At 48.7% G+C, this 15,084-nt stretch overlaps 1 protein-coding gene across 1 annotated transcript in view; it reads left to right on the top strand.

Annotated features, from left to right (window-relative positions):
• Positions 1-4,472: 4,472 nt before the first annotated feature.
• Positions 4,473-15,084, top strand: part of LOC121284744 (mucin-5AC-like) — a gene marked incomplete at its 3' end in the record, with an annotated part of 56,322 nt that continues 45,710 nt past the window's right edge. Inside the window, exon 1 of the mRNA XM_041200295.1 lies at positions 4,473-4,597. Within this exon, the coding sequence (XP_041056229.1) occupies positions 4,473-4,597 (125 nt within the window). The remainder of the gene's footprint in view (positions 4,598-15,084) is intronic.

Raw genomic sequence — 15,084 nt, 5'->3', positions numbered from 1 at the left:
GGTTGTTGAAATCAGTTTTCGAGATCAACTGTACCTTGGCGCGGTCTGGGGCTTTAGTAAAGCTTCCTGCTGTCAGAGTCCCACCCACGCTCTCGCCTACCAGTCTGTTCACTCCGCTGCTTTGACAGGACTGGAAGGGAAGACAATTCCTAGTCGTGCACAGGAAGTCAGCCAGCACTCCTCAGTTAAATGAAGGAAACAGGGCTTCCTATTCCTGGTGCAAAGATCCCAGCAGCAGGAATGAAAGATATTTATGATTTCACGTACTCTGTGCGGACTGGTCATTCTCATAGCAGTCAGTCGATGATTTCCACATCAACGACCTTCCGAGGTGATTTGCAAAGGGGTAGCAGGGGGGAGAGAGTGAGGACAGAGGCACTGAAAGATGTGTTCACTCGGGTGAACAAAAACTGGTGGGCCCTTTTAAAGAGAATCTTAGAGGAGCAGAGCTGACCAAGAGGTTTAAGGAGGGAATTTCAAAGAGTGTTGGGCTGCAGATGACATGAAGGCACAGCCTCCATTCATTGGGAGGAGAAACCAGAGCCCTGAAACAGAGCGATTCAGGGCCGGCAGGAATGGAGGGGCAAGGAGGGATTTAAACACAGCCTTCGTTTAGTGACCAGCCTCATCGTGGCGCCAGTAACAAGAGCCTGCATTTGCGTAGCGACTTTAACATGGGAAAGCTTCCCAAGGCGCTTTGTGGGAGCATTTTCACACAAATCCCGACGACGAGCCACGTGAGGTGATATAGGGGCAAGGCAAGCTGGTCAAAGGGGTATGTTTTAAGGAGCACCTTAAATAGTAGGGGGGAGAGGTGACGCGATGGGAAGAAGGTTGAAGTTTCTGTCGGAGGAGGCTAGAGGGGCTGAATAGACACGGTCTCTGAACGGCGCCTCGGAGATGGGAGAGCAGACGGCAGTGAGTCATAACGCAGTAACCCAAGTTGGTTTCCCTGTGGTCCATCAGGACCCAGGACAGAATTCTGCCCTTGGCGGGGAGGATCGGAAGGGGCAGCTGGGAAGCCCGCAATCGGCACCGGACCCCGATTTCACGCTGGCAGGGCAATTAAGACCTGCCCGGCGCGACATGCAAGCAGCAGCGCTCAGCACTGCTGTGTGTGTGTGTGTGTGTGTGTGTGTGTGTGTGTGTGTGTGTGTGTGTGTGTGTGTGTGTGTGTGTGTGTGTGTGCGTGTGTGTGTGTGTGTGTGGGGGGCCGGACAGACAGAGCGCAAGCAGGGCCAGCATCAACTCCACGCGAGCGAGCCCTTCACAACCTCCCCGAGACTCAGAGCCGTTAAATAAAGCAAAGAAAGAAAATAAAAAAGGAATAAAACATGTCCGGTCCTCACCGAACCACCTGCAGGGACATGTTATTAATTCCAGTTCAAAACTTATTTTATTTTTATCTGCCGTTGGAAACCTCATCCGGCCCGTGGATGAGGTTTCCAAAAAAAAATAAAGCAAAGGCCACTAGGCCTCTTCGCCCTCCCCACCACCCACCCCACCCCCCACCCACCCCCCCCGACCGACCATCAGCTTGGACGGGCAGTGAAAAATTTAGGTTAATTGGTTATTTAACGGCCCTAACAGGCCTGTTAATTGTTGACGGGCGCGCTGCCAACTCCGGCACACCCCCCGCCAACCGAACTTGACCGCGCCTAGACAGCGGTGCTCTCAGCCGGCATTTCATGCTCGAGTGGGTCACCCTCCCCTCTTGCCCGCTGTGAGGGAATGTTTCTGCTCCCCCACCCCCCCCCCCCCACCCAATGCAAGTCAAGTGTGTGCTGATTGTGGACTCACACTAGACACGGCGCATCGCCATGGTAGGAGGAGCACACCCTGCCCAGCACAGTACGGCTGACACCTACTGCCACCTTGGGGCACTACATGGGCTGAAGGAAATCTAGCGGAAATATCATTAATTTGTTTGATAATTTTCCTGCTCTTCTGACGCAGTTTTCTAAAAAGCGAAACCCTTTGTCAGGTTTGTTGTTTGGTGACTCGAGGGTAACGCAGTTGTCTCCTTATCAGTAAACTAAGGAACAGACACAGAGAAACACAATTCACCACCAGGCATCCCTTTCCTTTACCCCAGGCCTGACTAACTTTTCCATGTCGGGGGTGGGGTGGTGGGGGTGGTGGGGGGTGTGGGGGTGGTTGGTGGGGGGGGGGGGGGTGGGGTGGGGGCACATTTCAATCTTTCTCACAATCAGTGGGGCCGATCAGGAAATTTTAGAAAAGTAACTTTAGGCACAACGCTAATCATGAATTTCAGATAAAAACTGGCGTATGAAAAGTAACAACTTGCTGAGCAAAAGAATGTCACAACAATAAATTGATAATTTAAGAAGTGAGTCATAAATGAAGATGGCAGTTTGAGTGTGAACGGGTGAGAGTGTGTGTCCAGCTCACTCTCAGTCTCAGTATGCTCACTCACCCTCACCAATCGGGAGAGCTGTGTGGGGGTGAGGGTGAGTGAGATCCTTGATACTGGGAGTGAGCCTCATATACACACCCTCTCTCTCTCTCTCACACACACTCACACCCTCCCTCTCTCTCTTACACACCCTCTCTCTCTCTCTCTCTCACATACACATACTCACACCCTCCCTCTCTCTCTTACACACTCTCTCTCTCTCACACACTCACACCCTCCCTCTCTCTCTTACACACCCTCTCTCTCTCTCTCTCTCACACACACATTCACACCCTCCCTCTCTCTCAGACACACACACACACTCACCCCTCTCTCTCTCTTACACACAATCTCATACCCTCTCTCTCTCTGACACACACACACATACTCACTCCCTCTCTCTCTCTCTCACACCCCCCTCTCTCTTTCTCTCTCTCACGCATTCACCCCTATTCTCTCTCCCTTTCTCTCATACACACTCAGCACCTCTCTCTCTCTCTTTCTCACACACACATTCACCCTCTATCTCTCTCTCACGCACTCACCTCCCATCTCTCTGTCAGACACTTACCCCCTCTGTTTGTCACACACACTCACCCCGTCTCAAACACAAACACTCGCCCCCCCAACACACACACACTCACTATCTCTCTCACTCGCACACACTCACCCTCTCTCTCTCATGCGCTCACCCCCACTCTCTCTCTCTCTCTCTCTCCCTTTCTCTCATACCCATACTCACCCTCTCTCTCACACACACTCACCCTCTCTCTCTCACCCACACACTCAGACTCACACTCACTCGCCCTCTCTCTCTCACACACATACACGCACACGCATTCGCCCCCTCTCACTCACTCTCTCTCACACGCACACACTCAATCCCCCTTTCTAACACACACACTCACCGTCTCTCTCTCATTCACACACACTCACCCTCCCTCACATACACACACTCACCCTCTCTCTCATATATACACACTCACCCTCTCGCTCACACATACACATACACACATATACATGCGCCCTCACTCAACCCCTCCCTCTCACTCCATCTCCCTCCCTCCCCATTGTCCCAGCCCCTGCATTTCCCCATGGCCCCTCCCTCCCCCCGCTGCCTCTCTCACCCTTCCTCCCCCTGCTTCATTCCCCACCCCTCCCTCCCTCAGCCACAGCTCCCTTCCCCTCCCCCACCTCCCCCCACCCTCTCCCTCCCCCTGTCCCCCCCTCCCTCCCCACCCAGGCTCAAACAGCCCCCTCTCTTCCCAACCCCTCCCTCCCTCCTCCCCGCTCACTCCTGCCAACCCCTCTCTCCCTCCCTCCCTCCCCGCCTCCTCCCTCTCCACACTCTTCCTTCCCCCCCTTCAATCCGTCACCCACCCCATCCCCCTCCCTCCCTTTCTCCTCTGCCCCCTCCCACTCCCCCTACCCCGTCCTCCCTCTCCCTCCCCACCTCCCCCTCCCTCACTCCCTCCCTCAGGAAAAAAATGGGCAAGCATTACTCTCAGCCAACTGAAAGTGCACACGATAAAAATGCTCTCTGCAGATTGTTATTTTTCTTCTGTTGAACAACAGAAACCTCATCCCACCCCATTGGATGAAGTTTCATGAGAAATACCAAGTCCGCCTGGCAGATTCGCCTGCCCACCATCAGGTTGGACAGAGCACCAACAGTAACAGGCAATTGCAGTTTTAATTACCTTAATTGGCCTGACAAGACCTTCCGCTCTGGAACTCCCTCTCCCCTCTTGTTAAGACACTCCTGAAAGCCGACCTCTTTGACCAAGCTTTGGGTCATCTCACCCAACATCTCCTCAGGTGGTCATATTTTGCCTGGTAATATTTCCTGTGAAGCATCTTGGGACATTTTACTACAGTAAAGGTTGCTATAAAAGCACAAGTTGTTGTTGTGGAGATGGGTCCCGTTGCCTATGGGCGCTGACATGTCCAGTTTGGGCTGTTTACAATTCATGAAAACAAATCCTATATCGACACTCCTGTTATCGCAGCATCTTCAATCCAATCCCACTCTCCGATATACACAATCAGCGGTGAGATGGTATTCTCTCAGGAGCTCAAGTGGAACTGTAGACATCCTGACCATGAGGCAAAACCTTCGTATGAAAACCTTGCAGCTTACTCGAAAGCAGGTTTCTGTTTTCTAGCAAACCACAAGCCTTGGTACCGAATCTGATCTGCATAAGCCATTAAAAGGGAGAAATTAAACGAGGAGGTGACAATGGAAAGAGAACAGCAAGTGCTGGCAAAATGTGACACCAGGTATTTACTTGGCAGAGACGACCAAGATGTGAAAACTCTCCACAGGCCACAGTTTAAGAGGCCTTGTTGGAAACTCGAACCGAGGCTTTTAATGTTCATCAGGAAATTCAGGTCAAAAATCATTCGGTTTGCTCATCATCATTCTCTGTATAATCAAAATATGCCAGTTTTTAACCGCTGAATCAAATTAAAACGCAAGTAGGCAAACAGGGTCTCCCCAACATGCGCCGTCCAAAGAACAACAGGAAATGCTGGAAAAACTCAGCAGGTCTGACAGCCTCTGTGGAGACTGAAGCAGAGTTAACGTTTCCAGTCCGTGTGACCCTTCGACAGGCTCGAAACGCGAACTCTGTTTCTCCCTCTCCGCAGATGCTGCCGGACCTGCTGAGTTTTCCCAGCATTTCCTGTTTTCCTTCCAGGCAGGGGGCTCAGGATTGATTCCTGGTCCTTTTCCGGACTTGGCTGAATTTAGTCAGCGCGTGAGCGAGGGCACCGCCACTGTCTGCCACACCAGGGGGGAGCCAAACTTCCCACTCCTCCCGCTCATGAACCCCCAACCACCCTTAGAGAGGGCATCTAATGCAGGGGGTGGTGGGGGTGGGGGGGGGGGGGGGGGGGCGAGGGGGTGATGGGGGGGGAATGTCAGGATTAGGATTACAGCAACGTTTGCTGTTCAAGTCCACAGGTGAAAAGTGATTATCCCGAAAAAGCAGCCGGAATTGAGTTTTGGAAATAAAAAAGTTTCGGGATGAGGGTGCCTCCGACAAAGACAACCTTCCCGGTTTCCGTGGGGAGTCGCTGCCGGGGTTTCTCGTCAAACCACACTGTGAGCAGCAAAACCAACACAAAACCGACCAAGTTCCAAGCTGCACTGCAAGGCTTTCAGAGTGCCAGGAGATGGACTTTTATGCTTGCCTAGCCTGACACAATGGTGAGAAGCCTTGGGGGTGGGGTGGGGGGGTGGGGGGGGTGGGGGGTTGGTGAGACCAACTCTCTGCACAGGAAAAGGAGAACAAAGTCAATTCATGTCAAAGCCTTGACTGCGGATTACAGCCCCAGCTTTTAAAAACGCAGGGGCCGGTGAAACTGTGGGGGGGGGTGGGGGGTCTGGCAGAGAGCAGGAAATTCTGCTGATGGGCATGCTCTGCTCCGACTTTAGTGCAGGTTGATTTGAGTCCTCAGCAAGTAAGGTCACAAAGTGGACACATGCATCTTTTGTGTTTGGGGATAGAGAAAGTAAGCTGACAGAAAAATGATTCCATCCTATCTGTACCTCTGTAGGTCTCTGCACAGCCCTGTACCACCCGTGTTTAGCCCCTCACTCACAAGCCCTCACCCCTTTCCTTCATCCAATCATTCCATTCCACTGCATCGCCATCTCTTCTCATTGCACCAGCAGGGCTGCTCTTGTACCTACTTCTGTCTCTTCCCGACACCCAGCTACTGTAGGGGTTCCCCCCTTTCCTTCAGAGACCCTCCCCACACTCAAGTGCGTGACACCAGATTCACAAGTGTCTGGCTTGAGCAGAGTGACCAGCGAGACAAGTTTCTTCTGATAATTCACAATCGCTTTATCGAATCACCCACAACCCCGCGGTACAAAACCCCAAATTTAAAACAACCTATTCTCAGTACCCGACACAAAGTCACCACGACTCGGTTAAAACTTACAGGAACACAGGCAAAACACCACGTCCTGTCCTGAAACCTTAAGAAAGACCCTCAGACCAATATCACCATGATTTGGCTAAAATTTACAATCCGCAACACTGCTGGTCTGTCCGGCGTTGACTGTAAACCTGAGTCAAGGTGACCAAACTCAACCCTTCTCCCAACTACAGCCCAGATGCTGAGGTCTGCTCTGCTTTTTATAACAATTTAACTCAGACATGTCAAAACATATTTCCTGTTGTTCCAATGTCCATTAAGTTGATTCCACGCAAAGTCCAGACAAATGTCATCAGCTCCTGCTGGTTTGAAAAATGCGGGGTTTTCCATGGAAGATGTATGATCCCCTGTCAGAGGGGATTCCGATTCGCGGTCTAAGCTGCCTCACACACTGGGAAGCATTCAGCAAGCTGCACACTCCTCATATCTTACAGGGAAAGTTGGCACCCAACAGGAGTGAGGTGTCCAGATCAGCATGACAGCTGGCATCAACATACATGCCCACACCATGGGGTGATGGTCCAATTGTGGCATTTCACACCCTGCTATTATTACCCATCTTCTCCCTGAGGAAAGAAATGGAATGACCTTCTTGCTCCATGACCACAAACCTCAGGTCCCAGCAGGCATTCTGTACTGAGTGTGAGAGGGTTACCAACCCTCCAGGATTAACCTGGAGTCTCCAGGAATTGTAGATCAATCTCCAGGATAATGCTGTGTGCAATCCAGGAGAAAAATCATCCGGGCATTCCAAAGAGGATTATTATTTTTACATTTTCTTTGAACGTGTCTCTTTACCGGATATAAAAACGTTGAAAGTAAGAGGAAAAGGCTGTTTGGCTGAAAGTTAAGCATCATCCAGTTGTGTAATGAGTTTTTTTTTTGCTTTCCAACTGGTGTAAGGATGGACGTGTTGGCCGACTAATGGCTGGAGTGTTGGGGCTAAGTCATGCGATAAAACCTCCAGGCCTAGTGATACACCGGGTAATTAGGGGGCCTGGTAGGCTTTTAATGCAGTGCCTGTCTGTAAGGCTGTGAGGGATGAAAGGATTGTCCGGGCCCATACTCACTGGGGTTTGGAGTGATGATCTCACTGAAACAAATGAAGTTCTGAGGGGGTTTGACAGGGTAGATGCTGAGAGGATATTTCTTCTCATGGAGGAATCTAGAACTAGGGGGCACAGCTTCAGAATAAGGGGGTCTCCCATTTAAGACGGAGATGGGGAAGAATTTCTTCTCTCTTTGGAATTCTCTACCCCAGACAGCAGTGAAGGCTGGGTCATTGAATGCACTATAGGCTGAGTTAGATGGATTCTTGACCAACAAGAGAGTCAGGTTTTACGGGGAATAGGCAGGAAAGTGGAGTTAAGGCCACATCAGGTCGGCCATGATCTTACTGAATAGTGGAGCAGGCTTGAGGGGCTGAATGGCCTACTCCTGCTCCTATTTCTTATTTCTTATGAAAGGCCAAGTCCTTCCTTTAATGTCAAGTCTGTGTCTCATGTCAAATTTCTCAGACTTAATGCAATGATTTTCAATCCTTCTTGGGAAAAGAAAAATGGCCACTGATGATGCCAGATTCCTTTAATCTGCTGAAGGGTCAGTGGGAGGCGAAGTTGACTTTTTAACCATCCCAATCTATGCTCAAAATTGGGTTAGGAGTAGGATGGAAAGTGAAACATTGTTTGTCCTGCGCACTTATTGCTGCTCTCATCGCTGCTCAGGTTTTCTAGCCAATGTGATCCAAACTCCCACTGAAAATAGGAAGGGGACTCGTGACTACATTCAACTCAGGAACATGTCATTCAATTACTATTCCCACACCATTATCTGGCTTCACCACCTGGTTCCAGCCACTTCCTGCTCCCACCCAGCCACCACAGGGTGTTACCGATCCTAAGGCAGCTCTACTTAGGTTCTCTAAAAGGATCCTTGGATACTTGCAGATAAAGCTATAGCAAGCTTTTGGGAGAGGTTTTTTTCTTGCAGCACTTTGTGAGTCCTCCTGAACTTCATGGATTTGAAGGTACTTTGTAGGTTCTCTGAAGCGTTATGGGTCCTCCGGTAATGGGGCTGTTTCCGGATGGGCTCCCTTCCAGGGACTACACTCTGTGGGGACGAGGGAGAGGGAGTTAGGAAGAACTGCAGCTGGCCTGACTAATGCTTCATTGCTTTGCTCGACAGCACATGGATCGACCATTGGAGAGCAGCTTCAGTGTGACTAGACATTGAGGGCACAAGGAAGCAGGGGGTAGTAGGGGTCTATCATGTAACTACAAAGAGGGATTTGCCGCTGGCATTCGTGGAAAAGCACTACAGCCGAATGGCTCATGGTCCCCTGCACTGACAATCACGTCTAATATCTGTCCCTGTCCTTTCATTTTCTGTCTGAGGACCAAAATTGACATCCATGTCAAGTGGCACTGCGGGGCACCCTCTACCCGCTGAAGATTTCAAACAGCATCGTAGATTTTTACTGGCTTAAGGAAAGATCTGCACCGTGATAGTCACCCTGGTGTGAGTACTGTACCTGCTCTAATACTTTCCGAGCTGCTGCTCCAGTGGAAGTGAGGAAAGGGGGGGCTAAGCCTCATTCGGGGACTCACGTGATGTTTGAGGTCGATATCCCCCCAGGATCCCAGGCTTGCGGCCAGGAACAACGGCACATCTGCTGGGCCCAGCACATCCCTGCTGTTTTATTTTTTGGGTCTCGGGACTAGGCTTTGATGAAGGGAGTCAAGGTCCTCTCCGCGTGTTGTCACCGACCAATGGCCTCATGTCCTCTTCTCAATGTGAGAGATACCCCGCCGCTGTCTCTCCTACTGGTCCACAGCACTGAAGGCTATGAGACGCTTTGCAGTCCCACCCAGAACCCAGCCCACCCACACCCTGCCAAGTGCTGGAAGAGACGGCTGTGTATCGGGAGGCTGCACGTGAGTTCCCTCGCGAGAGATGTCAGGGACTCCTGAAGCTGTATCGCCTGTTGAGGTGATCAGACAGTCCTGCTGCGGAAGCGGAACACCCCTCCTCCCCCCGACCCCCACCCCCACCCCACCCCCACGTCGGGTGGGGTGGAGTCCACCATGTCTGTCCAACATGTCCCAGAAGCTGCCAGCCCATTGCAGGGTCTTGAAAACATTTAGCAGCGGCAGACCACTTCCCACGTCCCCGACTGAAACATTCGCCCAGAAGCTGGTTCCGGGAAACTCCCATCGGGGTCGGCCCTGGGTCAGCCCGGGCGAGCTGACATCCTTCAGGAGCCACCAGCTCTCCCAGACGAGAGGAGAGTCCAGACAGTCGGCCACAAAGCCTCCAAGCTGGGGGGAGGTGGATGTGAAAATCCCTCGGCCAAGGCGAGAATGGAAAGGTTCATCCCAGACCTCTCTGTACACGTGCCAAAAGTAACAAACAGAGGCCGCTCTGGAAAGAAGTCAAGAGCCGGTGTCTTCAAAGTCAAACTGTAACTAAAGTTAAATTAAATTGAATCGAGATCATTGTGTTTCCTTGGGCGCTTGAAGCAAGTTGAAGGGATCATTGTGCAATAAACACACAATGAAATGTTGGCAGGGGCCAGCTGGATTAAAATGAATCCACTGGAGACTTGGTTTCAGGCCCACGTCCCCTGACTGCTCTCATATGCGGGGTCAGGTTGACACTGACAGACAAGCTCCACAGGTTTAACATGCTCTGTGCTGCAATGGAAACACAGGTTCAGAGGCAAAGCTGACTCAAGTGCCCAGGGCTTGTCATGAAATGAAAGGGGTGACATTAAAGCTTTATTCATATGGCCAGAAGGGACACAGCAAATTGAAGTCTGGGCTGTGACTTGAGACCTCGGTCAGTTCAGCCACACTTTTATCTGTTCTAATCTATTTCACTTTTTTACACTTCTTCAAAGCTCTGAAATAAAGTTTTCCTACAAGGTACAAGCATTGTTTTCAGCATTATTTCAGCAGAAATGTGCTTTTGGAAAAATATAGCCTGCTATTCAAAGTTGCACTTTAAATTAAACAGCTAAGTTAAATAAAGTAATTTCACCAAAGCAACTCCTTTGGAAAATGCATCAACTTATTAATTCATTTCTTTCTTTTTGCTGGGATTCTGAATGAGCTCTGATTGGCCGTTCCTGACTCTGTGACTCTTAACACCCAGTCCAGTATCAGTTGTTCAGCTCCATTTTGTTTCTTGTCTGTTGCTTTGTTTAGTTTGTGTTACACAGGGATTTGGAATAGTCTCAATGCTGCTGGGTGGATCGATCCCGAATCAAATTCTGCAGCTGTCTGCAGCTTGGCAAATATGCAAATTAATGGGAACATTGCAATAAACTTTGTTGGTGGCTCAAAAGCTCCATGGCACATACTTAAATAGCTTAGAAGGCAAGAACTCTTGGTCCAATATATTACAACACGTAGCCAGAGGCAACTATCATGCCATCAGGTATCTCACCCAGACAACGGCTGGGACCAAAAAATGGCCTTGAAACATTGAACTGGAAAATGTTTTCAAATAGTTGAATGTTGATTTGAAGCAAGTGAATACTGATGACAAGTCTCTAAACTCTCTGGTTTGCTGTTACCTCCATGTCACAAAGTCCTTTTTACCATCAAGTCAAGTTTCATTCCATGAGTTCAAAAATATTTAAAACATTTCTGAAAAGATAGACATGCTGTTGCAGCTTTCCATCTTTTGCACTCATCAGGACAGATGCAAGAATGCCAAATTTCAAAGGGAGCAACAATTTATACTGCACGAGAAAAGGGTGCTGATTGGTTGGCAAGTTGACTCTGATTGGTCAAGGCATTTACATGGAAAATGCACCAGGGAACACTTTTGTTTAATTCAAAGAAGGCACAATGCCTGGACATGTCCCTTTTGCCTGCAGAGGATCCTGCATATGAGTATATGCAGCTCCTAAAAGGCTTAAATTGAGCACTTTGCGAGCCTGACCAATAATCTTAAATTGGTTGTTAGTGTAATTCTTAACAACCTCGGGATTGCTCAGCAAGTGCTGTCCAATCACAGAATGGCATCTAATGTTCGACATTATGTTCTGAGTTTTACATGCATGAGTTGGTTGAGTATAGTCAGTGCTCTGCCTATTGCAAACAGCTGAAGAGACATGCTACTTGATACAATCCATCAGAAAATTGGGACATACAGTCTACACCAGCACTGAAATTCATAGAGCGCATGACTTTTTTGTCTGGTAGGCAGGGATGTCTTTTTGGTTTGACAGCAGCATCCCATTAGTGGAAAATGCTACTCGTGTCGCTACTGCATAGTAGCAGCATGAAACAGCAGCTTCACCCGTTGCCCAAATTTTTGAGGTACTTTTTATCTGAGAGAGCAGCTGGAGCCTCAGTTTAATGTCTCATCAGAATCACAGCATCTATGACAGTGCAGCACTCCCTCGGTACCGCACTGGAGCGTCCGTCTGGGGTTATCGTGCTCAAGTCTCTGGAGTGGGATTCTGAACCCACAGCGTCTGACTCAGGGGCAAGACTGTTACCAACTGAGCCACAGTTGACACCGCTTCAGAACTATATGAAATTGGACCTCAGTGTGTGTCTGGAATGGAGGAGAGAAAATCAATAAGTGGGAAGATTCACGTTCAAGTAGGGTTCTTTTTTTCAAAATAAAGCAGATCCAAGAATGATCAGTGTTGAATATCTATAGGAACAATGTGCCCTTAATCCTGAACTCGATACTCTGAGTTTACATTGGATATTCCTCAACCTTAGAGTCCCTGCATCCAAGCAATCTGGATTCTCAGCCAAGATCGCTTTTCTTTGCTAGCTGCCTTCCAGCCTTCAGAAACCTACTTTACAACCCTCCATTCAGCCATGGTTTTTAGCCAACCCTCCACCCGCAACACTCAAATCAGTTCCGCTACTTGGGACAGGGGATGAGGCTTCTGGCCAATGAATGATTTTAGCCATAAAACCCATGTCAGTGCCAGTAGGGCTTTCTGCCTCGTGTTTGCCAACCTTTCTGCTTTAACGATCATCTGAAGATGGCCGGGACATAATGTCCAACGTTAGGTGCGGTTCCGCGATTGGAATTTTAACTTTGTACATTTCCTTTGGGGGGTGGGGGGGGGGGGGGAAAGGTGGATGAATTTTACATCACTGATAAACATCAGCAATTTGCATTGAGAGAAAGCACCTCAGAACACATGGCAAGGCCAAAGAAAATCAGCAAGCAACGAGCAACACTGCTTTAGTGTCAGGGGCACAGAGATCCGGTCAAAGGGACTGAGATTTCAAAGTCTGCTGAAGGCAGGGAGGTGGACACAAGGGAGAGTTCCAGAGGGCAGAGGGCTAAGGAATGTCTAAGGTCAGTGTGCTCTTTATTCAGTTGGTCTCGACTGTGGGGGTGAAACTCCTCTTTGAATGGAGAATGGGAGAGCACCTATTTTCCCCAATAGTATATAACCCACTAGCTACACCACATTCTCAGGACTCGTGATACAAAGTTAAATGGAGAAATATAACGAATTCCCATCGTGTATTTTTTCCTGAAAAGGAAGGAACGTCCTTGCCTTGGTGTTTCAACAACATCTTACACTAAGATAAAAGGAAAATATTGCGGATGCTGGAAATCCAAAACAAAATTAAAAATACCTGGAAAAGCTCAGCAGGTCTGGCAGCATCTGCAGAGAGGGACACAGTTAACGTTTCGAGTCCGTATGACCCTTCAACAGAACTAAGTAAAAATAGAAGAGAGGTGAAATATAAGCTGGTTTAAGGTGGGGTGGGACAAGTCAAACACCAGGAGAGAAATGGAAAGCGATGAAGGTGAACAAGGCAAAAGAGAGATTCAAAAATCCTGATGGAGAGAAGAGCAAAATTTCATCAAGGTAGGCATTACTTGAAGAGAAGTGGCAGTCAATTAAACACAGAGATAAAAACAAAAAACTGTGGATGCTGGAAATCCAAAACAAAAACAAAAATACCTGGAAAAACTCAGCAGAACCTACACTATTCTGAGCACCTTTATCCTCGTGGGGTAATGCAGTTTAAGACAGAGACGAGGAGGAATTTCTTCTCTCAGAGAGCCATCAGTCTGTGGAATTCTCTCCCCCAGCGAGCAGTGGAGGCAGGGTCATTGAAAATATTCAGGGCCGAGTTAGGCAGATTTCTGATCGACAAGGAGGTCAAGGGTTATGGGTGGGGGGGCAGGCAGGTAAGTAGAATTAAGGCCACAGTCAGATCAGCCATGATCTTAGTGAATGGCTCAGCAGGCTCGAGGGGCTGAATGGCCTCCTCCTGCTTCTATTTCTCATGATCTTGCTTTGTTTAACGTAGAAAACTGTCCAGGGCTCTTCACAGACCCCTAATCAGAGAAACATCGCCACAGACCCAAAGAAGGAGGTACTGGGAGGAGTGGCTTAAAGCTTGGTCAGAGAGATGGGTTTAAATTGGAATATTAAAGGAGAGAGGGGTAAAAGGGCAGAGAAACACAAGGAGGGAATCCCAGGGTGTAGGGCTGGCTATGTTGGTCCAAGGAGCACGGTGAATCACAATAGGTCAGAATGATTAGTGTCAAGAGTTCATGGGGAGGTGGGGAATGTAGGGTTGGGGGAGGTTTACAGAGATAGTGAGGGGTGAGACTAAGTTGGGATTTAAACACAAGGATGAGATTTTTAAATTAAAGGCGTTAGAATAGCAGGAGTCATTGCAGGACAGCCTTTGCAGGGCCGGCAGAGTTTGGGGCTGAGCTAAAGTTTATGGAAGTTGCAGGATAGACCCCCTAGCCAGGGACAAAATAGTAACTTTGGGGCTAGAGGAGGCAAGTACTCAGATGAGGGTTTCAGCAGCAGATAGATGTGTGGTTGGGAGGGATGCAGATGGGCGATATTATGGAATTGGAAGTAAATGATCTTAGTGATGGATAGGATATAGGGTGGGAAGCTCAGCTCAGGGTCAGTTAGGACTCTGAGATTGCAAACACTCTGGTTCAACCTGACACACTGTCTAGAATAAAAGTATTGCGGATGCTGGAAATCTGAAACAGAGCAAAAATACCTGGAAAAACTCAGCAGATCTGACAGCATTTGCGGAGAGGAACACAGTTGTCATTTTGAATCCGTATGACTTTTCACCAGAACTAAGTAAAAATAGAAAAGAGGTGAAATATAAACTGGTTGAGGGGGGTGGGGCAGGTAGAGCTGGATAAAGGGCCAGTGATAGGTGGAGGCAAAGAGAGATTGTCAAAGATGTCATAGACAAAAGGTGAAAGGGGTGTTGACAGTGGTGATGTTAGCTAAGGACAATGCTAATGATGACATTAAGGGTAGAAAGCAGGACGAGCAAGGTACACCCCCTAGTGGGGGTGGCGTGGGGGGAAGGGAAGGGATTGAAATGGGCTAAAAGGTAGAGATAAAACTATGGATGGAAATACATTTAAAAATAATGGAAATAGGTGGAAAAAGAAAAATTTACATATAAAAAATATATATATTTTTATTAAAAATGATAAATTATTGGAAAAAGGGGGATCGGAAAGGGGGTGGGGATATAGGAGAGAGTTCATGATTTAAAATTGTTGAACTCGATATTCAGTCTGGAAGGCTGTAAAGTGCCTAGTTGGAAGATGAGGTGCTGTTCCTCCAGTTTGCATTGAGCTTCACTGGAACAATGCAGCAAGCCAAGTACAGACATGTGGGCAAGAGAGCAGGGTGGAGTGTTAAAATGGCAAGCGACAGGGAGGTCTGGGTC

Source organism: Carcharodon carcharias, chromosome 12 (genome assembly GCF_017639515.1).
Source record: "Carcharodon carcharias isolate sCarCar2 chromosome 12, sCarCar2.pri, whole genome shotgun sequence".
NCBI lineage: Eukaryota > Metazoa > Chordata > Chondrichthyes > Lamniformes > Lamnidae > Carcharodon > Carcharodon carcharias.
The sequence above is the reverse complement of the archived record's forward strand: the minus strand, read 5'-3'. Positions and strand labels throughout refer to the sequence as shown.